A 27,523-nucleotide genomic window follows, 5' to 3' on the forward strand; every position below is an offset into this window, starting at 1 on the left:
AAAATATAACAGAAGATGCAATACAAAATTGAATTCATCCCGAGGGGTATGGAATGATGTAAGGGAAAGCACGTTAATGAAAGAGGGATAGAAGCAGGAATGTGGTGATTATGATGATGTTGCCTGAGTTTAGTGGTCCTGCTGCCCATCACCATGCATTGGTTTTTATTCAAATTAAACACCTCGGCCCATTCATTTTTTTTTAATTCAATTTTTTGGGAGTAAATATAATTGTGATTTAAAATAAAATAAAACAAACAAATTATCCGTGCAAACATCATTACGTACAATATTTTGTGAGCATATATGATATTTAATTATATGTAATGAATATTCTGTTTATATGCCGATTTATAAAACAAAAAACTCATTAATTGTTTGAAATATAAATACATTGGGATAGGTAACAAATAGCCAATTTCACTGCCAGATGCCACAGAGAAAGTGTACGTTGGAAGTTTGAAACAAAGAGGAGGGGAAAAAGTCCCGACTTCTCTTCCTTCATTCAAATCATTCAATTTTGTGCCTTTTGTTATCCCTTTTACATTCTCTTACCAATTTGTCTCAACCCCACACTATTTCTCATCGAATTTTTCACCAACACCCATTTCCTAACCTTAATGCTCACTTGTAATTTTTTTTGTGGGATTAATTTTAAAAAAATTTGTAACCTAAGGTTAGTTAAGATTGGGGTACTTAAAAATAAAAATTACGAGTGAAAAAAAAATTAAAATTCAAATATTTGAAAAAAAAAACATAATATTTACGATTTTATCAATAAACTATAAAAGTTGATATGGGTTTTTAACTTTCGTCTTCGATCAACGTAATTTAAGTAGTCCAGAAAGCATAAGCACCAGACGAAAAATACTCTTTTCAAATTTGTTTAAACAGAATGCGGTTGGAACAAAATATTTACTGAAAGTATGTGGTGTTTTATTTTAAATTATTTTTGAGATATTATATAGATTTTTAATACATTTAATATATAAGTCATCTGATTTTTTTTTTTCCAAAATAAATTATTATTCAAATAAATAAGATAAATGTTATTGTTATGAATTTAAGAGTGTAGCCCAAAGGTCCAATATGGGCCGAGCGCTTACGTTTTGGGAATAATCAAAGCAGGTCTCGTCATGGCAGTGTTGGGTCACCGTATCCATCAACTCCTCACCCACAAACCCACCAACACTGAAATAAATGTTGAAGAAAATGAATAAATATTGATTAAATTCATTTTTTTTAAATATACAAAATAAATAACCAATCTTATCCAAAAATATTCACTTCAATCTTCTTGCTAAAATTCATAATAAAAAGCATTTGATTTTTTTTTTGGGATATATTTTTTTAATATTTATTTATTAATCTAATTTCCTATTATCCCATTATCTTTTAGTAGTTTTTTTTATTTCATTGGTTTTTAGTTCTTTTATAAATTTAATATTAGTTTATTATTTGTATATATTTAGTAAAATAATAAATATTTTTTTTTGAATTATATTATAAAGTTTGTCATAAATTACTTGTTAAAATTAATATTAAAATATTGTGGATGTTAAATTTAAACAATTATTTAATTTATGTATACGAAAAGTCAAATTGATACATTTAAAAGAACTATAATCCTTCATTATTAAATATTTAATAAGAAAAAAATAGTTTTTCACACTCACCATGCAATTTACACACTTTTACACAATTAAAAATAATTAAATACTAATCAAATTAATTTAATCAAAATTATTCAAAAAAAAAAAAAAAGAACAATATATGCTTACATGTGGGACCTAAATATTTATTTACTTTATGCGGCGGGTTTATGCGGACCCTGCATATCCGGGAATCTAGGCGGGACCCGCACGCCACCATTCGACGGCCAGGATCAGCGAAAGCAGTGCTGGCTCACGGATGACCAACCGCTTTAAAAACGGGGCCCACCCGGACATCCCAACAGGGCAGGAATTGGGCCCCATACCCGTCCATAGCCGAGGTGAAAACGGGCGGTGAAAACTCTGATCGCTCATCGATTTCCTCTTTGGCGAGATGGCCGACCAAAGAAACAACAGCAGTCCTTGTGCAGAGAGATTTAGATCGCCGAGTGGGAGGGATGGGGGGGTCCCACTGTAATTTCGCGGAATTTGGAGCCCCATTTGTGGCAAACCCCTTACCTCGTTTTTCCGTATAAATTCATCCCGCACTCGGGACTTGGCTACAGCTACTAGTATATTCGCTACTCTTCACTGTTTCAAACCCGAGGAATCGCCGCGTAAGCTAGAAGCTGTGTTCGTTCAAATTGTTGCTTCCGGGATTGTACTCATCAGGTAGATTTGGGAACTGCATTGATTAGTTTTGATGTGCTGCTCTGTTCATGTCAGTGTGTGTTTGTATAGCTGCTGGGATCACGTTTCGGAAGTTTACATCTGCTGGGTATTTGTGAAGTTTACGACTTAATTCGATCTTGTATTATCGAAGTTTGTGATTTTCCTTTCGGTGTTTTTGTTTTTTCGTTTTTTTTTTTTTTTTTTTGTTTTTATGAATTTAACGAGCAAATGGGAGCTATCTCGGAATCAGAGCTCAACATTCGACTTGAAGTGGCAGGAAGACGTATTGCAAATACAGCGAGGTTGTAGATTGGATTTATTGGGTACTGTCTTTTTTTTCTTTTTTTCGTGGGGGGGGGGGGGGGTGTTGGGTTTGGAGGTGCTTTCCTTATCGAGTTTAGTGACTGATTTGAGAATGCTACTAAGAGGATAATATTTATATGGTCATATATATTGGTTTAAGTTCTTTTTTCTAGTGTCTGTTGAAACTTGATATCCCCGAAGATCTGTTGATTCTGGTGTAATTTGCTACTGATTGTTGGTAATCGGTGAAGCAACATCAATTTGATTGAGCACCTGATGGAGGGTGCCAACGATAGGTAGCTCTATAAGGTTTTTCAAGGGCACCTGATGGCGACACTTCCGGTTTTGCTTGTTCAGTACCATTCCTACTTTACAAATGTTGTCTCTATTTGCATGATGTTGAGATGCACGACAAGCCTTCTGTTTTGTGTTAGAAATGGTGCTTCGAAATTCATTTCTATAGGGGATCTTGACCCGAAATTTTTTTAATCTTCGTGAATATTCACAACAGAGTCTTATTTTCCAAGGTTCTAATAAAGCTTGTTCTTCTTTTACTCTCTGTTTTTGTTTCTGGGTCTTTTAAATCCGGCAGTCATGGATATATGAACATTGAAGCTTATTCATGATATTGTGTCTTCTCCTGCTTATTCCTTTTAACATCTTATTATTTGATTTTGCAGTGAAAGCCTGAAAATGGGCTTAAAAGCAGTTGAAGATTTGATAGAGGCTTCGTCAGGGGTTCATTTTTCTGGATTTCATTTAGAAAATACAGATCCAAGTACTTCAGTGGTTGAACAACCAACCACCTCTGAAACTGAAAATATCAAGCAACCCTTTGTCATAGGTACTGCAAGGATGTTATTTTCTTCATATAATGACAAATAAAATTTCGCTATCATGATTTTGTGATATTTTGCTGAGTGTTGTGCTTGTTGTAATTGCAGTTTACATTCTGGTGTTTTAGAGTTAAGATCCCATTCTACTTATGCCCTCAGCCATCTATTCTAGTATCATTTAGAATAAATTTTGTTGAGACCTGTTGAACTCATTCTCTTTTAATAATTTATAAACGCTTCATCTTGAACATTTTGCGCTACACTGCAGGAGTTGCTGGAGGTGCAGCATCTGGGAAGACTACAGTTTGTGATATGATCATCGAACAGCTTCGTGATCAGCGAGTTGTACTTGTTAACCAGGTATCACTATCTCTCTAACCGTATGTTTAGTGAGAATACAACAACATAAAAGAGCTCATGGAACTTGGAGACTTCAAATTGAGAAGGGAAAAATGCAACAAAGTAAATACAACTTAATGATTAAAAAAACAAAATATAGTGTTATTTACGTGCAGAATACACCCTTGTATTCTTGCTGTCCTTTTGAAACTAATAAATGGCATCTTTTACTGAACCTAAATATGCTCATTTGTTGGTGATATCCATTGCATGTCAGACTAGAATTAGATGTATAGTCCGCATTATTAGGAACTCATGTAACATTTTGACTTTGAACGCCCTCCGAAGTTCTCAACTCCTTTCCATGTAATACACTTTTCCATGAGACATTTTGGCAGGATTCATTTTATCACAATTTGACACCGGAGGAGCTTAAAAGAGTTCATGAGTACAATTTCGACCATCCTGGTGGGTATTGTCTTAAACTTTGTATTTGACCTTTCCCTCAGCGTTCTTCATCTTTACTTGAGTCAACTCTTTATTTAAAAACAAGTCTTCAGGTTAAGGATGAACCTCTAGAAGTGTAGATCTTGTCCTTAAACTATTTTTGCTTATAAGGAGGATGCCATGTGAGGGTCAAAATTTAATCTGATGCACTAATTGCAACTTAAAGTCATCTGCGTTATGATCATTCATGTGGCAGCCCTATGGTCTTCTGCATTTTATTCACGTTGATTTCCAATTCAATCTTAGTCTTTCTTTTTGGTTATGTACAGTTACGCTATCATATTGATCCCGCCTCAGCTATATATCTCATGAATTAAACAGAAATGTAGTTCTTAAGAGCATCTTTCTGTAAAATTGCAGTTTCTGCTTTCATGCCTCACTGGTAACAAAGTCTTTGACGCAACTAACAGTAATTGTAGGAGAAACCAAAAAGGTATAAAATAATAATAGTCAATGAAGTGTCATCTGTGATTTGATTACTTTGTTCTGGAAGGAAATGTTGCTATGCTAGAGTTTTTAGTTGCCTTTTTGTGGGTTCATGATTACATGGTTCAGGATTACTGTTAATAAATTCCATCCTTTTTTTTGTTCAGATGCATTTGACACCGAGCAATTATTGAGTATTATGGAGAAACTGAAGCATGGTCAGGCAGTAGATATTCCAAAATATGATTTCCGGAGTTATATAAATGATGTCTTCCCTGCTCGAAGAGTAATTTCTCTTTTCACTTTCAGCATCTTTTTTTCCCCCTTTACATTTGAAATTTATTCCCATCGGGTAACATTTGGCAGGTAAATCCTTCAGATGTCATTATTTTAGAAGGAATACTCATCTTCCATGACCCACGTGTCCGAGATTTTATGAATATGAAGATATTTGTAGATACAGGTTCTTTTTCTCCATTTCCACCATTATTTGTGTCCTCCTAAGTGCAATAAGTATCTGAATTTATTTATTTTTGTGGTACATATGAAGAGTCCTTAGCAGTTCTTCACATTAGATTTGAGCTTCTACTATGTACAAAATCATCATTTTTGTCATTTTTCCCCTACTGGCTGTCTTGTATGTAAAAGACATAAATCATCTAAAAGATACATAGGAACCCATTAAAAATTTAGAACAGAGCATATCATACCTTATGCTTAGCTGAACATCTCCTTTTGGGATCTCACCTAGGTGGAAGAATTTATGGTTGAATAATCTACAGCTTTATGTGCAATTTGCGAGTATTGCTAAAGTTCCTTGCAAGTTTATTGAACCAATAGATGTGAGTGTTACCATGCCAGGGTCTTCAATTAATTTCTCCTTGTTGTTGCTTCTTTTTCCTATTATTCATTGAGGGATTAAATTTTATCATGGTTCAGTATTTTATCTACTTGTAGTTCCTCTGGTTTCATAATACCAAATTTCTGGGTGCAGATGCTGATGTACGCCTGGCAAGGAGAATAAGGCGTGATACAGTAGAGAAGGGTAGAGATATCGGTATGGTACTTGACCAGGTAGCAAATAATGATCCCTTATTTCCATAAAATTATCAGTTACTATCTTTCACCACAGCTGATTTCATGAATGCCTTTTTACCCGGTTTTCTCTCTTTTGTTGGGAAATTGATGCTCAGCCGCAATTAATACCTTCGGTTAATTTTGATCCAATGGTTCACTTACTAATATCCGGTTGCATCTGCATGCAGTACTCAAAATTTGTGAAGCCTGCTTTTGATGATTTTATACTTCCAACAAAAAAGTATGCTGACATTATTATTCCTCGTGGAGGAGACAATCATGTCGCTATTGACTTGATCGTCCAACATATCCGGACTAAACTTGGTCAACATGATCTTTGTAAAATATATCCAAATCTGTATGCCATTCAGTCAACTTTTCAGGTATCATTTCCCTCTTCCTAATTCAATAAGTGAATCTACTACATTTCTAGTATAAAGTTTCGTGATGCATTATCCTTTGGTTCTATGACTTTGTTGGAACTTAACATGAAGGTTGTATTGGCACCCATGAACTTTTTTTGCCTTTATATTGATATGAGGTCGTTGTTTGTCTTATCCAGATAAGGGGTATGCATACACTTATACGTGATGCTCAAACAACGAAACATGACTTTGTCTTTTATTCTGACCGGTTGATCCGATTGGTAGGGTTATGAGTTTCTAGATGTAATTTCCTCCACAATGTATTAATGTTTTAGTTGTGATAGTCATCATAGCTTCACTTGCTTATTAGTGTACTTTCACATATATTAGGTTGTTGAACATGGTCTTGGGCATCTTCCATTTACAGAAAAGCAGGTGATCACCCCGACTGGTAAGTCCCTATCATAATCCGTTTTAGGTCTTTAGGTTTACTAAGTGTGTTGCCTTTAGCATTTTGAAACAAGAACAGTTATCCTTTTTGAAGCTCTAGCTTAGCTAGTTAGTTTGGGATCCAATTCTGCCTCAAAATTGTTTATAGCTTAGTGAATTAAAAGGCATTTCAAGTAAGAGTGCAAAATGAAGTATCTGCAGCGTTATCCTTTTTATGAAGCAGGATCTTCATCATTGCTATTACTACTTGAAGTTTTAACCATACCAATCACAATAAAAATGAACTTTATGAAGCACGGGGAAGTTCACAAGAGGAGCCTGAAACCTCTCAGGATTATTTTGCTCAGGAAAGCTATTAATTCGGTTGTAGTTCCTGACATGGGTATCACTACTTGAAGTTTTAACTAAATGGAGCAAGGAAACATGAGCTTTTACGACCAAAGGATGGTGAAGATCGATAACGGCAGCCTGGAAACTCTTGGGTTTATTTTTCTCTGGTCAAGCTGTAAATTTAGTCTTGGTTTCTGAATTTGGCAGCTTATGGTGTAAATCAATTGTTTTCCTGCTTTAAATTGAAGCATAAAAACCAGTCTGGAGGTGTCTCCTGTCTGTTTCTAAGCTTTTAGTTGCTGTTTGTTTCCCAAATCTCACGTTGCCCGTAGGTATTTACTTGGTTACTCAAGTATTAACCACTGAACACTGTTTTTGACATTAACACATTTTGATTAAAAAGATTTGCTTAAATGTGATTTGCATCCTTGGGAAACAAAGTTTTGATATGACATGTTTATTTCCATTCCTAGACTTTTTCTAGTAAACTGTAAAAGGGAACTTTAATGGGGCTGATCATGAATTTTAGGAACTTTATTTAATTGAATAGTAGCAAAACATCAATGTATCCTTGCAAGTTTCAGAACATATCTTGTTTTGATGTTACACTTACTATTCCTGCTGTCTCCATCTCAGCTTATTTCCTCAACAGAAATTATCATACAAACGTTGTACTTATTTCTTGGAATTGCCATTTTAATGCAGGGTCTGTGTACACTGGAGTTGACTTCTGTAAAAGATTATGTGGCGTCTCTGTTATCAGAAGGTATAAAGATCATCTTTAACTTTTCTTCAATCTTCTTCCCTGGGTCAATGGTTTTTCGTTTCCTTTTACTCCGTAGGTGCCAATAATAAATAAAATCACATAGCAGATCCATTCTTTTGCTTCTATCTTGGTGTTTGGTCATGAAATTATTCAAACTTTTGCCAGTGGTGAGAGCATGGAGAATGCCCTGCGAGCATGTTGCAAAGGAATAAAAATTGGCAAAATTCTTATTCACAGGGAAGGTGATAATGGTCAAGAGGTTAGCAATAGCTGCTCCTAATCCTGTGTGGGGCATGTGTTTTTTCTTGAGTTACTATGGTTTTCACTTCCATTAGATGTTAGTGAAATGCTTTGTGTACTCTATGCAGTTGATCTATGAAAAACTGCCGAACGACATCTCAGATAGACATGTCTTGTTACTGGATCCAATACTGGGCACAGGTTAGCCTCATCATATTTCTGGCAAAATTCATCTTGTGAACTAGAATTATTTCACATTTCCTTTTAAGGATCTATATGTGTCAGAAAGAAGCTTGTCGACGTCCAAGATCTTCCTATTGGTTTCGGTTTTTTTGTTGTAACTGTTAGCTTGGTAGATCAGATGATAGTATAGGATGGCAATTCCTTTAGTGACCTATTCTGTATTCACTATCTCCTGGTGAATTTCTTCAGGAAATTCAGCTGTTCAAGCTATTTCTCTACTTATCAAGAAAGGTGTTCCAGAGTCAAACATCATATTCCTTAATCTAATTTCTGTAAGTTCAATATCTCTCTAACACTTTCTTCTATTGCTCTCTCTTTCCCGAGCAATTTTTTCTTTTCCCCCTTCAGATGTGCTCCCTTTAGCCTTGAGGTGACCACATTTTACAATTCCAAATGCTTTTGTTTATTAAGGACCCCTTTTGAATCCCTTATTCCAAATTTTTTTCTGTTTATTCAGGCACCTCAAGGAATACATGTGGTCTGCAAGCGATTCCCCCGAGTAAAGATAGTGACATCTGAGATTGAAATTGGTTTGAATGAGGATTACCGTGTTATCCCTGGTATGGGCGAGTTTGGCGACCGGTACTTTGGGACAGATGATGATTGAACACCAAAGAGCCCCCCCCCCCCCCCCCCCCACCCTCAATTTTATGAGAAGAGCAGATTCGAGATGTATTATTTCTGGTCACAAGTGAGGAAAAATCAGCTCTATATGGATCACTAATAGTAATAAAACTGATTGCCAAAAATGTTCATTTCGCTAGGCATTTAAGCATGATGTGGTGGTTCATAAGAAGAATATACTGGCTCAGGTGGGCAGAGTAAAATCACTTGTTTTTCAGGTGGTGGGAGCAGCGGTCGCTGCTAGTTTTGTAGCTGTTGAGATTGATTTCATTGGTGACTATCTGTTAAGACACTTTACCCCATGATGTAGGGGGTAACATTCAATACATGGGCATATAAAGAACCGTAGAGTATTTGCTTTGCTCTAGTTCTGATTTTGTGATTATCGTACTTTGTTGGCGTCTATAAAATGAAACACAATGCAATAGAAGATACCAAACTATTGCATTCGGACACACATAATCTGAACATTTTGTGGCGGTTAATTTTCTGAAATAGAGAAGAGTGAAACTCAGAGGGTCGCCATGAAGCACAGAAGTGTACTGTCTATGTGTGATGTGTGTAGAAAAAACGGTGGGGGTAACTTAACTGTGTAGGCAGCTAACATCGGCATCAGTGCATTAATAGAGCCCGCCAAAAGATTGATTGTTGTTTGGAATTAGTGATTGGGAGAGTGAAGAAAAAAGAAAAGAAAAGAAAAGAAAAGGATTAGTGGGGGAGAGTAGGATAATGGGCATGGGGTTGCCATTTGGGCGCGAGACAGATCACTCATTACTCTATCCAGGGACGATAACCTTCGTTAGGCTACCTCTTCTGACACGTGTGCATGGGGTGGATCATGTTGGAATATTCCGTCAAATTTCATTGTCTATATATAATAGCCTTTGCTTCTTGTTTTCTAAAATTCGTCCGTTTATCACTTCTACTTATCCTGCGAACAACCATGTCTGCCTTCGTGGGGAAGTACGCTGGTAAGTGTGTTGCTGCTATCTATCTGTCTGTCTATCCATGTCGGGACTAGGCTTACATCACATGGTATGGTGGTGAGACTTTTCTTGTATGCATTGCTGCCACCTCTACTTAAGCTTCTTTTATCCACCCATGTTCAAGAAACCACTTATTCACAACACATTCAAACTGTAAGACTACATTAGTTTTGTCTTATGATTTGTCACTTGTTTTATAGTAGTGAAGTGAAATCATAAATGTTACTTCTCACTAAGCTATGATAAAATATGCTTCTATATATAATTCATTTATATGAACAACGATCTGTTAGTTAGCATATCGTATTGAAAGCAATATGATCATAATTCTTTTTACCCTTTATATTCCATTTTGTACTGGTTTATTATACCAATGTTATTGAGTTTACTACTTCCATTTGCAATAAAATTATCAATTTTATTTATTTAAATTTATTCTTTTGAGCACATAGTAATATTTTGGGCATTACTATTTTGTATTTGTAAGAATTTCTTTATTGAGAAAAAGTGAAAGAAAATATTTTATAGTTTAAATAAATGTATAATCTTAATTACAAAAAACAGTCATCCAAATTAAACCTTTTTTTCATGAACCCTTTAATACAAAGAAACTACAAACAACAAATAAAAAAACGGCATGTTACAGAACTGCATTATATAATTGTCTTTGTCTGCTGATTGAAAATTCATTTGTGTAGAGGAACTGATCAAGAACGCAAAGTACATAGCCACCCCGGGAAAGGGTATATTAGCCGCCGACGAGAGCACGGGCACCATCGGAAAGCGCCTTGCCAGCATTAACGTCGAGAACATCGAATCCAACCGCCAGGCCCTCCGTGAGCTTCTCTTCACCTCCCCCTCCTCCCTCTCCTACCTCTCCGGCGTCATCCTCTTCGAGGAAACCCTCTACCAGAAAACATCCGACGGCAAGCCCTTCGTCGAGGTCCTCCAGGAAAACGACGTCATTCCCGGCATCAAGGTCGATAAGGGCACCGTGGAGATCGCCGGCACTAATGGGGAGACCACCACTCAGGGCTTCGACTCACTCGGCGCGCGCTGCCAGCAGTACTACAAGGCCGGAGCCCGTTTCGCCAAGTGGCGCGCTGTCCTCAAGATTGGTCCGAGCGAGCCGTCTGAATTGAGCATTCAGCAGAACGCGCAGGGGTTGGCTCGTTATGCCATCATTTGCCAGGAGAACGGGCTCGTACCCATTGTGGAGCCGGAGATTCTCACTGACGGAAGCCATGACATCAAGAAATGCGCCGCCGTCACCGAAACCGTCCTGGCGGCGGTTTACAAGGCCCTCAATGATCATCACGTGCTTCTGGAAGGAACTCTTTTGAAGCCCAATATGGTCACTCCCGGCTCCGACAGCCCCAAGGTAACAATTAACAGGATCTTTTCCCTCAAAATGAAGCCGGATTTTAATTGCCATAGAATTAAACGCATTTTTCACATATATATACTACTAACAGGTTGCTCCGGAAGTGATTGCCGAGTACACAGTTACTGCGCTGCGGCGGACTGTGCCGCCGGCTGTGCCAGGGATTGTCTTCTTGTCAGGAGGGCAAAGCGAGGAAGAGGCGACGGTAAATCTGAACGCAATGAACAAGTTGGATGTGCTGAAGCCATGGACGCTTTCATTCTCATTCGGGCGTGCGTTGCAGCAGAGTACGCTAAAGACGTGGGCAGGGAAGAAGGAGAATGTGGAGAAAGCACAGGCGGCGTTCTTGGCGAGGTGCAAGGCTAATTCGGAGGCGACGCTGGGAAAGTACACCGGAGGGAGTGGTGGTGATTTGGCCACTCAGAGTTTGTATGAGAAAGGATACAAGTACTGATCAATCAGGCTCTTGCTCCCAAGGTGGAAAAAGGGTTTTTAACTAAACTAAGTCTTTTAAAGTTATGTTTTGGCTGGTGTTTTCCAAGCTTGTTTCTGGTACATAGTTTACAGATGGCTGTCCCAAATTCTGATATACCTTCATGTTTTTCAGTCTCCAAGTTGAAGAGTGATTTGAGCATTTTGATTACTGATTTGTTTGTTGCCTGCATGTGTATGTAAATATGTGTTCTTGAATCAATTGTTATTGATATTATATATTTGGGAAAAATGCAAAAAAATGAGAAATTTATGCCGTCGTAAAAAATAAAACAGCAAATTATCTTCTTATATTGTCAAAAATAGCAAAATTCGCCCAGATCTGCCCTTCCCCTCCCCCTCCCCCTCCCCCTCCTCTTCTTCCTCTTCCCTTCCCCTACCCCTTTGCTTCCCACCTACGCCCAGGCCGCCTCCGCCCAAATCTGCCCTCCCCTTGGTCGCCGCCGCCGTCTCCTCTTCTCCTCCCTCCCCCTCCACCGACATCGCGCTCTCTCTCTCTCTCTCTCTCTCTCTCTCTCTCGCTCTCGCTCTCTATATATATATATATATATAGACTATATATAAATACATATATATATATGTGTAAATAGGTTTATTATAAAAGTATATATATATATATATATTCAAATCTAATTATATAAAATATTTTATTTTTATTTATTTAAATTTAAATCGTTGATTGGAAATAGATAAAATTTACACGTTGATTTATTAGTTAACTTTGGACCTAAGATAATTAAGATCCAGCAGCTATTAAATAAGAATATAAATATTATTTTAAATTTTAAATTAAAAAATAAAAAAAAAAGGCGCATGTTGTACACAAAATGCATCGGGAAATAATTTGCTCTATTTCTAATAACACATAAGGGTAAATTATTATTATTTTTTTTCCATAAGGGATAAATTTCTCATTTTTCATAGCACATGAGAGTAAATTGCATTTAATCTTGATAACCGAAGCAGTATCTAGAGATAAACTATGATTCTTTTATATATATATATATATATATATATGCACATCAAAGTTTATAATACTCAAAGCAAACATAAAACCTCTTCATGGAATGTGTGACTAATTAAGTTCACGTGCTGAATATTTTTTGAAGTTCCAAACTACTGTAAGGTATTTCTGGAACTCAAAGTATTACATTTGGTCCTAAAAATAAGTTAGTGAAAAGTTTCAAGAATTTATAAACTAAAGTGGTGAGAATATTATAATTTACATGGTGAAAATAAGAATGCTCTAAATATTTTGGAAAATAAGCTGGGATAAATGATATGGTGCTTCAATTTGGGATTTTAAATTAGAACACGATGTGTTATTAATTAATTGATTGAGTTGATATCACTCTCCTTTTTAAATGATAATATCCCAACTTAGATGCCGACTCCCTCTCTAATTATTGTAAATTCAATCAATTCTCTTAAAGAGTTTATAAGGCACCGACTATTACCATAATGATCGTTCGGCTGACATAAAGTGGGCGTCAGAAGGGGGAGAGAGAAGCCCAAAGCAAAATAGAAGCCATCTTCCTCGTGTCACACCACAACGTAGTCGGAATAAAATAATAATGAAACCACTGCAAGTTCTGTGTAGTATCTCAGAATGTGAAAATGGACTTCCAACAGTCGCTGAAATTTCTGAGCAATCATGAGAAAAATTCTGGCTGCTGTGTTTTCCTGGACATGAAAACTAAAGAGCCAATTTCATCATCATTCGCCTCTTCAACCCCTTGCTGCACCAACACAGCTCAAGAAGATCATCTGAAATTCAATCTCACAGCATGGGAGTGTATTGGGCAGTAGGGGGATGAGGATTAAGGAGACTCTGGATAAAGATATGAGTCCTGTTGAGTTAGAGATTGGGATATCTCTCACAGCATGCTGGGCATGCTGTTGTTAAAGGAAGTGACGGCCAGACACATTTCAACATAAAAGTGGTTTCTCAAGAATTCGAAGGAAAGAGTTTGGTTAAGAGGCATAGATTGATTTACAGCTTGTTGCAAGATGAATTGCAAAGCGGACTGCATGCATTCTCGATTGTGGCAAAGACACCAGCAGAAGTTGACAGTTTTACAAGGACAGAGGTTTTTTTGTTTTTGGTTTGTTTGTTTCTATTTTGACTGATACTTATGATTTGAAATTATAGATATGAGTTGTCTTTATACTTGAAAATCATAAAAAAATTGTATCTTCAAATCCTTTGATGCCTGATTACATTTGAGCTAGCTGGATGAGTGATTTCCTTTTCTGTTTCCCTCAAGTCAATTTATAGGTTTTGCCTTCTACCCTGTTTTGTTTGAGATTTTGATGTTCTTTGTTCCAGGCCTTCTTCTCTTAGCTTTTTAAATTTCCATTCAATTTTGGTGTGTGGGCTTCATATCTTAACTTTTTCTTAGACAAGGTAGACATCAGTTGGATGGCAGGAAATACTACAGAAAGTTTGATTTGTTGAAAAAGTTGTGCTACAGAAGGGTGAAAATTAAGAATTTGTCTATGTGGGACCTGAAGATATCAATTGGATGAAGACCACCTTATTTTGGTAATTGATTTTTAAAACTAAGTTTATCTTGCTATGCTACTGACTAGAATTCCATTTGCTGTTATTAGATGAATCTGCAAAATGGCTTAGGATCGCTGCAACGTGGTATAAGAACATCAGATGGAAAAGGGGATTTTGAATCTTTTTTTAATCCTAATGGTATATCTGTGTGATGTTGGTCAGCCAGATTCTTTAAACCACTGAAGCATTAGAAAATTTGAGGCTCTGGGAGGGGAAGAAAAAGAAAACAAAGTGCTAAATCCGAACGGATTCAAAATCTTTGTATAAAGGTGGATAAGTTCCAAACTCCATTAAACAATAGCTCTTGTTTTTTGCCTCTGAGCGTATAATTTTTGAGAGAGAGAGTCTTTTCTTCGCTTTTAAGCTTTATCAGTACAGAGGCTTGATGATTACATATATGTACTCATTGAACAAAATGGTTGGATTCTTCTCGTTTTCCAGTTTTGACAATATGAAGACTCAGTGGCTATTCTGGTTCATATAGTTGTTTCACCTGTCTCATCTGATTAACAATGGACATGCACTATCAATAGATAAGATGCAACTTTTTTTAATGTAATGAGGGACTCCTTCATCCCTTTTAAGCTGATCTCTGCACTCCAAAAGAATTGTTCGTCATGAATACAGTTTACTATAAAAACTTGCATTTATGTTCAAATCCTAAATGTATGAGAACAACAGGGGCAAAGAAAATGGAAAGCCTTCCTGCCTCTATTTCTTGGTTCTGCAGCTACGGGATACCAGGATACCGTTAGGGGGACTTGTCATTTCCAACTGGCATTTCCCATGCATCCAGTAAGAGTAATGAACTAGACCTAGCTTAACTTTCACTCTGAAAGTTCCTTTGATGCTGTAGACGACCCTGTTCCTCTGCTCCTGGTTTCGAAGTTCCATAGCTAGAGTTGGTGGTACGTGGACCATGTTTGATAGCATGCGGATCGACACGAAGCGTGCCTGTCCAGGACTCAGACTGAAGGGTTGAAGAACTTGACTTGCTATTAAACTTTCTGAGAAATAGAGCTCAACATACAGGTACTCAAATCTAACACTCAATTTCCTATTCGGGTTCGAAAAATTAGCTAGAAATGTTATGTCACCATTAACAAACTCGGGCAAGCTAAAGTAGATGGCACTGAGGCTTGCTGCTGGAGTGTCAAAAACCGGAGTTCTTGGTTGAACAGCAATGAATATGGTTAAAGTAGCAACCCCAAAGAAGATGAGGAGGAGGCTAAACATCATACACAGGACTGCACCAAACCATACTATCGGCTTTGTCCTTCGAGGTTGCCTGAGAATGGGTGGCTCTCTTGTTCTAAGCTTGCTGCTATGCAGCAGCGAGTCGGACGTCAAATCTTGCTGGTTCTTGGCGTGCATTGGCAAGACAATCTGATAAAGAGGAGACGGCTTGGTTTGCCTGACAGAAGGAGGTGTGCATGGTGGGGGCGATGGAAGGGGATGCATTTTGATAAAGAAAATCCTCTGTTGGAAGGAATGAGAAGGGAAATGGAGTGGATTTTGTTTATTAAATAAACTTGGAAGTGGAGTATGGGAAAGAAAGCAATGAGGGTAAAGAAAAGGAAGAAGCTTTTGAATGATAGTGGGGGGCTAACTGTTGTTTGGAAAACAGGAAAAGCAGCAGAGTGTTGGGATCTAAAGTTGGTATTAGGTAGATGTATGAGCATGAATTATTTGTTGCTTTTGGTGTTGAATCAAGAAAACGCCAAAGGAAATGCCCCGGCAGGCAGCGGACTTGTGCCCTTTTTCACTTTCTTCAAGTGAGACGTCCACCTGTCGCTCGTTGGGGTATAGGTCGACCAAATCAACGGCCGACGCCTGTCGACTTGTTGCTCGCGTTATCGCGTAGCCAAAGGATGTGTATTTTTATAAATTGGCTATATCATGCATGCTTACCCATTAAGGAAGTAGTAAGCCAAGAAAGGTGGGCAGTGTGGTTAAGGTAACTTGGGAATCAATATTGATGGTAACGTTTCTTGAAAATTTATGTATGTGGTCCATGTTCATCTTTTATTAGAATCTCAAAATCTAACTTACACAAAGCAGTCAATAATAACTTTTTTTTGGGGGGGGGGGGGGGGGTAAATCATTCTTCAAAATCTCATGTCTATATTTATGATCCAAGTAAATTTGAATATGACGAACATTGCATTTTAAAATAGGGAAAGCCTCCGACATGGATGTTTACATCCATGAGGCTCGAATGCAAAATTTTGCTCGGGTGGAATGCAGTAGTTACAATCCCAAGAATTGACGCAATGGTAAAACTCTATGCAAGTATACGAGTGGGTCAATTTTACCTAGCAGTGAAAATTTTCGTGTTCAAATCCAAATTTTCTTGAACTAGAGACAGTCACAAATGGTGGGTGGTGATTAGTTTCAAACCCAATGGAATTGGGACACCTTTTGGAAAAGAATGGAGCAGCTTCCTACATATTTACTCTCTTTTTGTCTCCAATTATATTAATGTTTTTACACTTGCTTCAACCAAGATTTATTGTTAATTAATTATAAAACAAGATCAAGATTTATTGTTAATTCTTTTTCAGTAAAAAAGTTTTTGCGTCCGATCGAATTTTTTTTAAAGTGATAATTACATCACTACATCAATATTTCGAAAACTAAATAGTACATCGAATCATCAATCAATACAAATTACCAACATTTTGTAAATAAGCAAAATGTTGAGTAGTTCGACATGTAATTTTTTACGTTAAAGTTCGATTATTATAATTTTGATCTTCTGTGCTAGAGAAGTCAACCCGTCAAGTAAAAGAGTTAATTTTTAATTATTTATTTAGCTTATTGAATTCATCATTGGTAGACTATTGACAAGTCATTAGTCAATTGTTAATTATTTTTTATTATTCTATGTATAAATTACAGGTTTAACTGATTGATTGCATGAATAGTTTCAAAATGAATTATGATCTGTGAATAAATGTGTGGTGATATATGTTAGTTGGAACCCTAACGCTTTTAATTGACATGTTTATTCCTCTATCACAGAAGGCCAAATTTGCCAGAACAATTGAATTTCGACGTGAACAATGACATGGCTAATGATTCTATATTTGACTTACGGTAATGGACATATTGGTAATTTTTTAAATTTAACAACAATATTTTTAAATAACGAACAATAACGTTAAGCATTTTGTTACATGTTATAGTTTAAGAGTATATATGTAATATTAGCCATAGTTTAGATGTGTTAAGTGTATGTAATTCTAAAGAATATGTATACATTTTTTTAATTGACTTAGTTATTTATTGATACGAAGCCAACAAATTTGATCTTACTCGACCCCAGTATGTACGGACAGTACGTATGCGTATGTACGGTGCCGAATGATCTACGAAACTTTACTCCATCCTGAAGTAGTAGACTTGATCGACTGTACAAAAATACGAGGTAGTATAACAAATGTCCAAACAGTACTATGATTCCCCTTTTGCTGGGACGTAAGTTATCATATGCTTTTTCATTAAAGTATAGTTGGTTGTTAAAAAGAAGACTTGTGCAGTCATCGTCGATCCACTTCGCCTGCAGTTTCTATGCTGCTTCCCTTGTTCATCTTTCCGATTCTACTCTGGGTTTAACCTAATAAATCAGTTCTCCGATGATTGAACTAATGTAGGATGCGATCGGCGGCGGGAATTTCTGTTTTCTTGGCTGTTGATGATTGCCTCAGGGGCCCAGATTGACAGACGTGATCACACACATATAGTTAGTTATATTTCATACTGATTTTGTTCTACTACTGTTTTTTACCTCTTTGCTCTGCTGTTTCTTGAATGTTGCGTGTTTTTATGACAGTGGAAATGGATAACCCTTGATTAGATTAAGGAAGAAAGAGTAACTAAGCAGAGGAAGATGGGAGGTGGTTTGGGACTTTAATTAGCCGTCATTACCCGCCTGTAATTTCAAAGCATCGAGAAAGGAAACGCGTGTAATTAATGAAGACTGAAATCATAGTTGTTGTATAGATTCCCCCTTTTCCGCCCATCGTCTCCTGAGTGAATTTGTGTTGGCGTCGGGGAAATGGGACTTCTGCAGAGTGTCATCAGGTCTTGGGATAGTGAAACGGATGAAGAGGAGAATGAAAGGCCAAGAAATCCATACAACTATTACTCTAAGAGCGCTGGTGAAAATTCGGGTCGGGTTAATGTTCTCGAGTCCTCTCATCAACGGCGGGATGGGAACTACTCAACTCGCTCTCTGCAGACCAAGCATTTAACCATTACTGTGCCCAGCTTAAGACAATCACCATCACTTGCAGAAACAAATGTGAATCTTGGGGTCGGGAGTTCAGCTGTTTCTGTAAAGAAAAACAACGATGTTTACCGCCCTTCGGAAAGGATTGGAATTGGGTCATGTTCAGTTGAGAAAAAAGAGAGACAAGTGCAGGTGAAGATCAGTTGTACTGCTGCGGCGCCGGAGCAGGGGACTAGATGGATTAAGCACTACAGTAGCGCCCACAGGATTCTGCTGGTCGGCGAGGGGGATTTTTCATTCTCAACTTGCCTGGCGAAGGCTTTTGGTTGGGCGACGAACATGGTTGCGACGTCTATGGACTCGCAAGGTAAAATTGTTCAAATCCGCCTCTCGGTTTTACCATACATGATGATGCGTTTCAGTTCTTGCAAGTCATAGGCTATTATTCATGTGGGAAGATGTTTTTGGTGCTTTTTTCTCAGCGTTCCTGTTGAAGCATTATCAGAATGCCATGTCCAACATAGTGGAATTAAGCATTAGGAAGTGCAGGGTCCTGCATGAGATGGACGCAACCAAAATGGCGAATCATGAGCTGCTCGAAGGAATCAAATTCGACATCATCGTTTTCAACTTCCCGTTTGCAGGATTTTTCAAGGGTCTGTCACGCGAGTCTCAGCTAGGGTCAGTTTGTGCTCCTCCTCCTGCTATTCTTGTAATCTCTACTTAAATTTTTCAAGAATGAGCATGGTCTCCTTGGTTGTTCATATGTTTATGCAGACATCACAGGAGCCTGGTGAGCTTGTTTATGAAGAACGCAAAAGCAATGATGAGTGAATATGGTGAAATTCACATAACTCACAAGAGCAACGGATTCCACAAGGAATGGGAGCTGGAGTCATTGGCGTCGTCCCACAAGCTTAAGCTTATAGAGGCTGCGGAATTTAACCTTCATGACTATCCAGGCTACAACACTAAGTATGGTTTCGGAGGCGACAACAACTTCAACTGCTACCCCAGCAAGACTTACAAATTTGGAGTTAAATCTTGAAATTCCCCATCAGAAACTCATCCTGTTTACAACAAATTATGTATATTCCTAAACTAAGAATGCTGATCCCCGAGCTATACGTTGTATGACAATCTTGTTTGCGTTGCATTGCCTTTTCTTCCGATTTCCTATGGCGCCCATGTTTTATGTCTAACATATTTATCGAAATTCGGTTTTGTTTTTGTGTCAAGTGATTTTATTAAATTTAACTATAATTTAAAAATAAGACCGCATACAATACATTGGTGAATTTCGTTCTAGAGTGCTATACTCATTATTCCAGAACTGTCATTTGATTAGCTAAAATTGTAGGTTGATTTGAATGTGTGTCTTACCCTGGAAGCAAGGGGTCGCGTCTGTCTTCTTCCTCCACTGCTCCCTGATACTTTTGCTTTTAACTTTCTTGCTTTGCCCACTCATATCACGGTACAATTATCAATCTTGGCTGCTGTGATTATATCATCTTTCCAAAAGTTAGGTGGACTATATATATTTATATATATATATTTGAACCCATTTACCATTAGCATTGTGAGTCGTTGTTTATGTCTTCCTGTCAACTTCTGTCTGATTTTATAATTATATTTTGTTATGAATCTAAATAGAAAAGAGATTTCACCTTCTATAAAAATCAATGAAGACCAATCCAATTTAACAAGGATGTAATGTTATTCGTTTGCGGCCCTCCTCGTATTTGTGACAACATGATCATCGTTCACAATTACTAAATTCCAATTACAACCCTTGAGCCTAAAAATAATTATAATTTTTAATATTTTAATTCTTACCCAAAGTTTCATCATTTAATTACCATAATTGTGGGGATAGATAAATATTCCAAAGTGTGGAATTAAAGAATAGAATAGACAGACTTTTGGTAGTGGATGACTTTACATTTGTACGGAGGGATGATGTGGGCGACATGACCAATCCTGACATCATAGTCCAAAGGGAAACTCTACCACCTAACCAAAGTAAATTAAAGACAAAGAGAGAATGATTTTTTTTTTTATTTTTTATGTTGGTCTTATAGTCTTCGTCTTGAAGTCTTGTGCCTTACTTAAATTAAATCCACTTTACTTCTCTCAACTTTGTATTTCTCATCATCTTGATCGGCCTCTGCTAGTGAACTCTCGTCGAAGGAAGCAGTCGCCGGTGATCGATCCTCATCGCCGACGACCATGATCGCGTCTAGCAGCCATTTGTGAACAGGGTAAGCTTCCATTGTCGTCGTTATCACATTTGCTGGAAAATCACTATTTCGCATCAAATTATTACTGTAATGCGTATTTTGATGTTTAAATGAGTTGTGATGATTGATTGATCTGCTCTTCAGTTGTTTTACTTTATGCATTGGACTTAAGGAAGAGGGTTTTAATTTGAGAATATGGCAATTTAAATTGAAAAAATAATTACAAGAAAAGGATTGATGGAGAGAAAATATTGTGTTGAATTTCAGTTGAGTTTGATGAATAAAATGCTGAGTACGTATGTGGATCTTAGATGGTACGTATACAGAGTAGATGGGCATTTAGTTCAAGTATTATAAATCTTTATATAATAATTTTAATCTTTATTTTATTAAAAACATATTACTTACAATTTTTAATTATTAAAAGGATTAAGTATAGAATTCTTGCTATACACAATTACATTGTCTGTGTATATTTTAAATTAAATATTTTATTTATAATATGTTGTGCTATAAAAGAATCTTTTATGTAAAATAAGTTTTCATTTTCATTAAGTGAATAGTTTTAAATTTATAATTTATTTTTTATTATCATAATTAATTGACAATAGTTTTCAAAACCAAAACAATACAAGTACGTATTTTTTATTTATTTATTGTTTCTTCTGAACATCCTTATACTAAATAACACAAAATTAGAACAAACTCAGACTATGAAATTGTAGCTGCAATTTTAGTTTATGAAACATCCTTTTATTAAAAGGGAAAAATATAATTTACACCCTTGTGATATTACAAAAAAATAAATTATTTCTCTATAAAAAATAAAACAGTAATTTATCTTTTTTTATTTTTTAAAATATAGTAATTTATCTTTCGATATTTTTAAAATTGAAACAATTTATCTTTTTGATAGGACAGTAAATTGCTTCATTTTTTAAGGGTAAATTGCATTAGACACTTTATTAAAATCATTTTCCTCTTTACTAAAAATTAAAAGAAAAATAAAAATGGAACCCCATCATAATATTACACAACCAAACGGGAAGAGGAGACGAAAAAAGACGAGAGACCCTCGGGAAGTAGCAGAGACGAAAGGTAACTCAACAGCCACTCGTCCTCCATTTTCTCTTCGAGAACATAAAAATTTACTGCAAAGATTAATTACAGTGAGAAACCAACCCCTGCAAGAGTAAAAGTGAAACCACCCCCACTTTGATTTAAAGTACATTTCTCTTCTTGCAGGCCTGTTCCCATTCCTATGAATGTTCTGAAGATCAAGAAAGATGGGAATTTTCTACAGCATTAAAAGATTCTTGGGCTATCAAACAAAAAATGAAGAAGGTGAAAGCCCAACTTATCCATATTCTATCCTTCACCGGAGCCAGAATCGTTATCCCTGCAATGGCGATTCCGACAGGTTCTCGGAAAGGCTGCGTAAGATGTTTTCTTTTCACAGTTTGATCTACAACGCTGTAAAGGGCCTGTTGCAGACATTCCGCTTCATCTTCTACTCTCGGAGGCCGAGAAAAACTGCGGACCCGGTTCTTCCTGTTCAGAATCCAGCTCCAAGCGTAGACCATGATCAATTATTGCTTCAAGCCCTTCTGGTTTCTTCGCCTGGTGATGAATCATCCGTGGGCTATGCCCCGGAAACTGCGCCTGCTGCATGTGCTCCTTTTGCTGATTCCTACGCAGATGATCAAGAATTGCAGAATGACAATATTGATGTTTTGCCTTCTCAACGATGGATGGAGGGAAGCTACTCAGGCAACAGAAAGCAGACGGATTCGGTGATAATATCCACACCCGATTTCACATACTCGCTGGGCCAAACCAGCGCGAGCGATGAGATGATGGATTCTGCTGTTTTTGTGGAAGAGAACGCGGGGGCGATAGTGGACAGGGCTCATGCTTTTATAGAGGAAATTGGTCAGGGAAATGTCCCTGATTCTGTGGAAGAGAATAGGGGGAAGAAGTCGTCGGAAGTGAAAGAAGAAGAGGAGAAGGTGATGATAAAGAGTAGCGTGGTGGTGGATGAAGGGCGGTGGATTAAGCATTACAGCAGCTGCCACCGCATACTGCTGGTCGGGGAGGGAGATTTCTCCTTCTCTACTTGTCTGGCTATGGCCTTTGGCTGGGCTTCCAACATCATTGCTACTTCTCTCGATTCTAAAGGTACAATTCAATTTTCATATTCGTCCTTTTCGATTCTTGCCCTGGCGTTTGTTCTTGTCTTTTGATGTCAACACCCGATCCCGTTTATCCCTGCTTAATTGGTGGCGCAATTTCGTCAGGATTTTTGAAGAAAAATTATGAGAATGCGGCATCCAACATTAACGAATTAAAGATCAGGGGGTGCAAGGTCATGCACGGCATTGACGCAACCCAAATGGCTACTCATGAACTGCTCGGACACCTTACATTCGACCGAATAATTTTCAACTTCCCCTTCGCCGGATTTTTCAAGAACCTGTCGCGGCAATCACAGCTCCGGTCAGCCACTCGTCTTGGTCACTATAAAACTTTGAATGCCTCCATTAATTAACATATACATGTTCCTGTTGTTATGTGTAGACGACACAGGCGACTAGTGAGCATGTTTCTGAAGAACGCGAAGGAGATGATAAGTGAAGAAGGTGAGATTCACATATCCCACAAGACCAACGATTTCCACATCGAATGGAAGCTGGAGGCGGTGGCTGCTTCCCACAGACTGAGGCTGATTGAGGCCGTGAACTTCAATCATCTTGACTATCCAGGCTACAATACCAAGTGTGGATTTGGAGGGGACAACAACTTCAATTGCAACCCCAGCAAGACCTACAAATTTGGACTTAAATATTACTAAGCTGTCCAAATTCTTCTTTATGAGTTGCAATTTGTGTATATATAAATGTATGTGCTGAGTGTTTTTGTGCTGTGGTATTGGGCTGTCTATGTCTTGTCTAATGGTAATTTACGTGCTATATGTATCTCACCCTCCCTCACTATCACTCTTTCTTTGTAAGAGTCGTGTTTGAATGAATTGATTCCATATTGCATTAAATCATGAATATGATTTGTTGATAATTATATGATAATTACTTAATATTACTATAATTATATTAAAGAATAATTTAGAAAAAGTAATATGTGCTTGCATTTGGTAAATAAAATCAATTTGTGATATCTTCTTTTGTGGGGAATTATAACTTAAATATGTCAGGTTTGAATCAATTATAAAACAAGTATAATACATTTATTGTATGTGTAATATATTTTTTAAGAAAATTATATGACAAATGAATCATGTTGGTTCTATGATTTGGTTCGATGGGCAAGTATATTTCTTCTTTTATTTTTTTAGAGAATTTTCAACTTTGGAAAAAAGTTAAACTTCCTCTATATTTACGAGATTCACAAAATTGGAAGTGTGAAAAAAATTAATTAGATAAATAATAAAATTAAATTAAATACAAAAAGAAATAAATTAGGAGGGTAAATAATGGAGTATAGATTACATCATCAATACTTGGAAATATTTGACATTATATAGGCCCGCAGGCAACTGGAAAGCTGGGGAAGAAAAGACAGGAAAAGGTACAAGCAAGTGAAGCACACCCTTTTAGTAGGTGTTGTACTGCTAATAGAAGAACTTATGTACTAAGCCAAAGCCCAATGGGCCAGCCAGTTGCATGATTTTAGTTCCAAGTTCCAACCATGCACTCACACTCTTCACCTTCCCAGAATTACCCCTCACATTTCCCAAAAACCAGCCTAATATGTCGATGGCACATGCGTCATTGCATTTAAAATCAAAGGAGAAGAAAAAGATCAGTCTTTTGGCACAAGAAAAAAGCCTGCAAATCATTCTATAGCAATTCCTGCTGCTCTACAGTGAAAGAAAGTAGAAACCCATCATCAATGGAAGTTCGTGGAAGAGAAGAGACAGAGAGATGGATAAAGCATTACTCGTCAGCCCATAGTATACTGTTGGTGGGCGAAGGAGATTTCTCCTTCTCTTTGTGTTTGGCTATGGCTTTTGCTTCTGCCACTAACATTGTTGCCACTTCGCTCGACTCTTATGGTATTCTCTCTTTTCTTTCTTTGTTTGTCTTTCTTGTTTGATGTTCATTACCTTATTTTTGCGGGGGGTTGTTTGATCCTTGCTTCCTTGCATCGTCCGAGATTCTTGGTTCTTGGGAAGATTAATCCCTGGAAGTTTTACTATGTGAATGAATGACTCCTGTTGTAAAAACTGAATCTTGGCAATTTACTAGGTTTGATCTTACACATAAACATGGAATTTCATGAGTCAGTTGAAGTTGTGGCGTTGTCTTTCAACTTTCATACGTTACATTAGTAGTACTGCTATTTACTTTCTTTGCGTTTTGGCTTCTTTGGATAGGGTTGTGTCCTTTCTCGTTTCAATAATTCATACAAAAATAAAGATTTCCCCCTTTTTCTGCAAATGTGATGCGGACAGTTTAAGGATTGAAGATTTACATGTATATCTATTCCTGCGGTAGGAGATTCTATTGAATTTCCGATCTTCTGGTCTTAGTATCTATGAGTTTCTCCAACACAATAATGCATGGTTCTAAGTTGCCATATCGGCTATAGATAATATCCGTGACATTGTTATATTGGGCCTGGTGTATCGGATATTATCTTGTGATATGAAACAATGCATTATAGGATGCTAAAAAGATAGTAAAATTACAAAAGCAAATACAACTAACATAAATTATACTCAAAAGTTTTAGTATAAAATTTAGCAAACTATTATCAATAGTAAGAGAATATTCATTATTATGTAATAATACAATAAGTATAGCAAATTGCGAAGACTTTTTAGAAAAGAAGTATGCATTATATTATTGGACACAACATATGTGACAATACGAGTTCATTGGCAATATCACTGATAATATCTTGATATGATTGATAATATCAGCAATATCATCCAATATTATCAAATACTATTGCTATAAATATATACTAAGAGAATAATAAGTATCGGTGGATATTATTGGATAAGGGCCACTCCGGAAACGTAGATACCCATCTGAGTAATTCTTTCTTTCTTATCAAGGTTAGTCACAGTGCATATATGGTTGCTAACTTTTCATGTTTATCCTATTCTATGCGATCTGTTCTCTGTTTTCATCCTATGTAATGAGGGGACTACCTTTACCAAACCAGATGATTTGATCAAGAAATACAAGAATGCGAAAGCAAATTTGGCCTATTTGAAAGTGCTTGGGGCTTCCCTGTTACATGGAGTGGATGCAACCAAAATGAGGATTCTTCCTGTTTTCCAGTGGAAGAAATTTCATAGGATTATTTTTAACTTTCCACATGCTGGTTTTTACGGGAGGGAAGATAATCCAGATCTTATTACGTAAGCCTCTATTCTAGTAAAAATGGATGATCAGATAGTTACTACATTTGTTTAGTGCATGCATAACTTTGTTTACGAGGTATTCTTCTTGCTTTTTTTTTTTTGTTCTTTGCTGTATTTTATGTTCCGAGTAAGGCTATGTTCATTTCATTGATTAGACGTGTATGTTTTATTAAATTCCGGGTCCATAAATCTTTTGATTTTAATGTTTGCATCAATTTTGTCTTTCATCTGCCGTGTACAGGATGCATAGGAATCTCGTCCGTGGATTCTTAATGAATGCAAGCAGCATGCTGCTGCCTGATGGTGAAATTCATGTTAATCACAAAGTTACGGCTCCATTTGGCAGTTGGAACCTCGAGGATCTTGCATCAGAATATTTTTTACTTTATGTCGGACAGGATGATTTCAGGATTGAAGACTACCCAGGTTACAATAATAAAAGAGGATCGGGCTTCAGATCTGATGAGCCATTTCCACTAGGTGAATGCAGAACCTTTAAGTTCAAACTCTGGCCCGGTGTTCAGGGGTTCGATTTGATCCAAACAATGCCTCCTGAGTTCCAGGTTCCTGTTAAGATGCAACAGCAGCCCGTTCCATTAGTCAGGCCTTCCAGGTATAATGATGTCCACTTGTCTAATGGACTAAGATTAAACATTGACCATAAAAAAGAGTGCCATAGGATATTTGGTGCTTATCTTGATCACGTGGAGCAAACATTTGGAAGCACTAGTTATGATGTGTATCATTCTGTTCGGGAAGCTTTGAGGCTTGGCTTTGAGATGTACATGGCTGCAGAGCCCGGGAGACCCCCGAGTGGTTATATTGGAATTCTGGAAGAACTTCACCATTTGTGCGTTTTGAGATCCCAACGACTGAGACAGATGCTATTGACTCTTGATCAGCAACATTGAGCAAGTAGTTCTGTTAAGGGCCCTGGCCTGGTAAATATGCCTTTTTATCCATGTGCTGGGTCCTATACAATGCTGTATGGTTTCCCAGCATCCACCATTTTGTTGAACTGTTAGAAATGTGGAGCTTGCTATATCAAGAATCAAAATTAAATAATCTAAAGCGTGTAGACGTTTGTAATGAAGAATCATTGTTCAAACATTTGCCTGAATTTTTGGGATAATTTCACGCACTTTTAATTCTCAGAAAGTCCGAATCCCATTTTTATTTTTATCTTTTTAATTTTTTATTTTGCACTTTTTCCTTTTTTAAAGCCACAAGACAGAAAAGTATTTGACATAAAAACTCTACATGAAGAGCTGAAAATAAGATGTATCACTTCACAAGTGCCCTGAACGAAGATGTTTCTACTGGGAATACACAATCTTGCCAAGGTTGAAGAGCTAACTCTCTATGAAGCAGTCTTGGTCATTTTCTGATTCTTCCTCACAAC

General features: G+C 37.0%; 6 protein-coding genes across 6 annotated transcripts; 5 read left to right on the forward strand and 1 right to left on the reverse strand.

Annotated features, from left to right (window-relative positions):
- Positions 1 to 2,341: 2,341 nt before the first annotated feature.
- LOC105175003 (uridine kinase-like protein 3) lies at positions 2,342 to 9,197 on the forward strand. Its single transcript, XM_088876052.1, has 15 exons — positions 2,342 to 2,626; positions 3,308 to 3,471; positions 3,732 to 3,823; positions 4,201 to 4,270; positions 4,903 to 5,021; positions 5,102 to 5,198; positions 5,730 to 5,809; positions 6,001 to 6,195; positions 6,375 to 6,458; positions 6,568 to 6,628; positions 7,663 to 7,723; positions 7,889 to 7,982; positions 8,092 to 8,164; positions 8,396 to 8,478; positions 8,664 to 9,197. The coding sequence occupies exons 1-15, from the start codon at positions 2,553 to 2,555 to the stop codon at positions 8,811 to 8,813; spliced, it is 1,497 nt and encodes a 498-aa protein (XP_088732178.1). The 5' UTR covers positions 2,342 to 2,552; the 3' UTR covers positions 8,814 to 9,197.
- Positions 9,198 to 9,343: 146 nt separating this feature from the next.
- Positions 9,344 to 11,843, forward strand: LOC105175004 (fructose-bisphosphate aldolase 5, cytosolic). Its single transcript, XM_011097298.3, has 3 exons — positions 9,344 to 9,801; positions 10,515 to 11,197; positions 11,292 to 11,843. Exons 1-3 carry the CDS (start codon positions 9,657 to 9,659, stop codon positions 11,652 to 11,654), a joined length of 1,191 nt encoding a protein of 396 aa, XP_011095600.1. The 5' UTR covers positions 9,344 to 9,656; the 3' UTR covers positions 11,655 to 11,843.
- A 2,989-nt stretch (positions 11,844 to 14,832) lies between these two features.
- On the reverse strand, positions 14,833 to 15,898 carry LOC105175005 (uncharacterized). Its single transcript, XM_011097299.3, has one exon. It carries the CDS (start codon positions 15,717 to 15,719, stop codon positions 14,970 to 14,972), a length of 750 nt encoding a protein of 249 aa, XP_011095601.2. The 5' UTR covers positions 15,720 to 15,898; the 3' UTR covers positions 14,833 to 14,969.
- A 1,836-nt stretch (positions 15,899 to 17,734) lies between these two features.
- Positions 17,735 to 19,664, forward strand: LOC105175006 (uncharacterized protein At4g26485). Its single transcript, XM_011097300.3, has 4 exons — positions 17,735 to 18,003; positions 18,094 to 18,859; positions 18,975 to 19,173; positions 19,270 to 19,664. The coding sequence occupies exons 2-4, from the start codon at positions 18,319 to 18,321 to the stop codon at positions 19,538 to 19,540; spliced, it is 1,011 nt and encodes a 336-aa protein (XP_011095602.1). The 5' UTR covers positions 17,735 to 18,003; positions 18,094 to 18,318; the 3' UTR covers positions 19,541 to 19,664.
- Positions 19,665 to 20,565: 901 nt separating this feature from the next.
- Positions 20,566 to 23,807, forward strand: LOC105175007 (uncharacterized). Its single transcript, XM_011097301.3, has 4 exons — positions 20,566 to 20,753; positions 21,978 to 22,910; positions 23,030 to 23,228; positions 23,310 to 23,807. The coding sequence occupies exons 2-4, from the start codon at positions 22,019 to 22,021 to the stop codon at positions 23,581 to 23,583; spliced, it is 1,365 nt and encodes a 454-aa protein (XP_011095603.2). The 5' UTR covers positions 20,566 to 20,753; positions 21,978 to 22,018; the 3' UTR covers positions 23,584 to 23,807.
- Positions 23,808 to 24,534: 727 nt separating this feature from the next.
- Positions 24,535 to 27,285, forward strand: LOC105175009 (uncharacterized protein At4g26485). Its single transcript, XM_011097302.3, has 3 exons — positions 24,535 to 24,801; positions 25,920 to 26,118; positions 26,363 to 27,285. Exons 1-3 carry the CDS (start codon positions 24,639 to 24,641, stop codon positions 27,030 to 27,032), a joined length of 1,032 nt encoding a protein of 343 aa, XP_011095604.1. The 5' UTR covers positions 24,535 to 24,638; the 3' UTR covers positions 27,033 to 27,285.
- Positions 27,286 to 27,523: the final 238 nt, after the last annotated feature.

This window comes from Sesamum indicum, linkage group LG12, assembly GCF_026168435.1.
Source record: "Sesamum indicum cultivar Baizhima isolate 11 linkage group LG12, ASM2616843v1, whole genome shotgun sequence".
In the NCBI taxonomy this organism is placed as follows: Eukaryota; Viridiplantae; Streptophyta; class Magnoliopsida; order Lamiales; family Pedaliaceae; genus Sesamum; species Sesamum indicum.

Bases quoted from the DNA above. Each gene is read 5' to 3' on its own strand.
- LOC105175005 (XM_011097299.3), bottom strand. From the start codon at position 15,719: ATGCATCCCCTTCCATCGCCCCCACCATGCACACCTCCTTCTGTCAGG.
- LOC105175007 (XM_011097301.3), top strand. From the start codon at position 22,019: ATGGGAATTTTCTACAGCATTAAAAGATTCTTGGGCTATCAAACAAAA. The intron at 22,911-23,029 runs GTACAATTCAAT...CAATTTCGTCAG, and splicing joins TACTTCTCTCGATTCTAAAG to GATTTTTGAAGAAAAATTAT. The intron at 23,229-23,309 runs GTCAGCCACTCG...TGTTATGTGTAG, and splicing joins TCGCGGCAATCACAGCTCCG to ACGACACAGGCGACTAGTGA.
- LOC105175003 (XM_088876052.1), top strand. From the start codon at position 2,553: ATGGGAGCTATCTCGGAATCAGAGCTCAACATTCGACTTGAAGTGGCA. The intron at 4,271-4,902 runs GTGGGTATTGTC...TTTTTTGTTCAG, and splicing joins GTACAATTTCGACCATCCTG to ATGCATTTGACACCGAGCAA. The intron at 6,459-6,567 runs GTAGGGTTATGA...CACATATATTAG, and splicing joins CTGACCGGTTGATCCGATTG to GTTGTTGAACATGGTCTTGG.
- LOC105175006 (XM_011097300.3), top strand. From the start codon at position 18,319: ATGGGACTTCTGCAGAGTGTCATCAGGTCTTGGGATAGTGAAACGGAT. The intron at 18,860-18,974 runs GTAAAATTGTTC...CTTTTTTCTCAG, and splicing joins GACGTCTATGGACTCGCAAG to CGTTCCTGTTGAAGCATTAT. The intron at 19,174-19,269 runs GTCAGTTTGTGC...ATGTTTATGCAG, and splicing joins TCACGCGAGTCTCAGCTAGG to ACATCACAGGAGCCTGGTGA.
- LOC105175009 (XM_011097302.3), top strand. From the start codon at position 24,639: ATGGAAGTTCGTGGAAGAGAAGAGACAGAGAGATGGATAAAGCATTAC. The intron at 24,802-25,919 runs GTATTCTCTCTT...TTACCAAACCAG, and splicing joins CACTTCGCTCGACTCTTATG to ATGATTTGATCAAGAAATAC. The intron at 26,119-26,362 runs GTAAGCCTCTAT...TGCCGTGTACAG, and splicing joins GATAATCCAGATCTTATTAC to GATGCATAGGAATCTCGTCC.
- LOC105175004 (XM_011097298.3), top strand. From the start codon at position 9,657: ATGGGGTGGATCATGTTGGAATATTCCGTCAAATTTCATTGTCTATAT. The intron at 9,802-10,514 runs GTAAGTGTGTTG...TCATTTGTGTAG, and splicing joins CTTCGTGGGGAAGTACGCTG to AGGAACTGATCAAGAACGCA. The intron at 11,198-11,291 runs GTAACAATTAAC...TACTACTAACAG, and splicing joins CCGGCTCCGACAGCCCCAAG to GTTGCTCCGGAAGTGATTGC.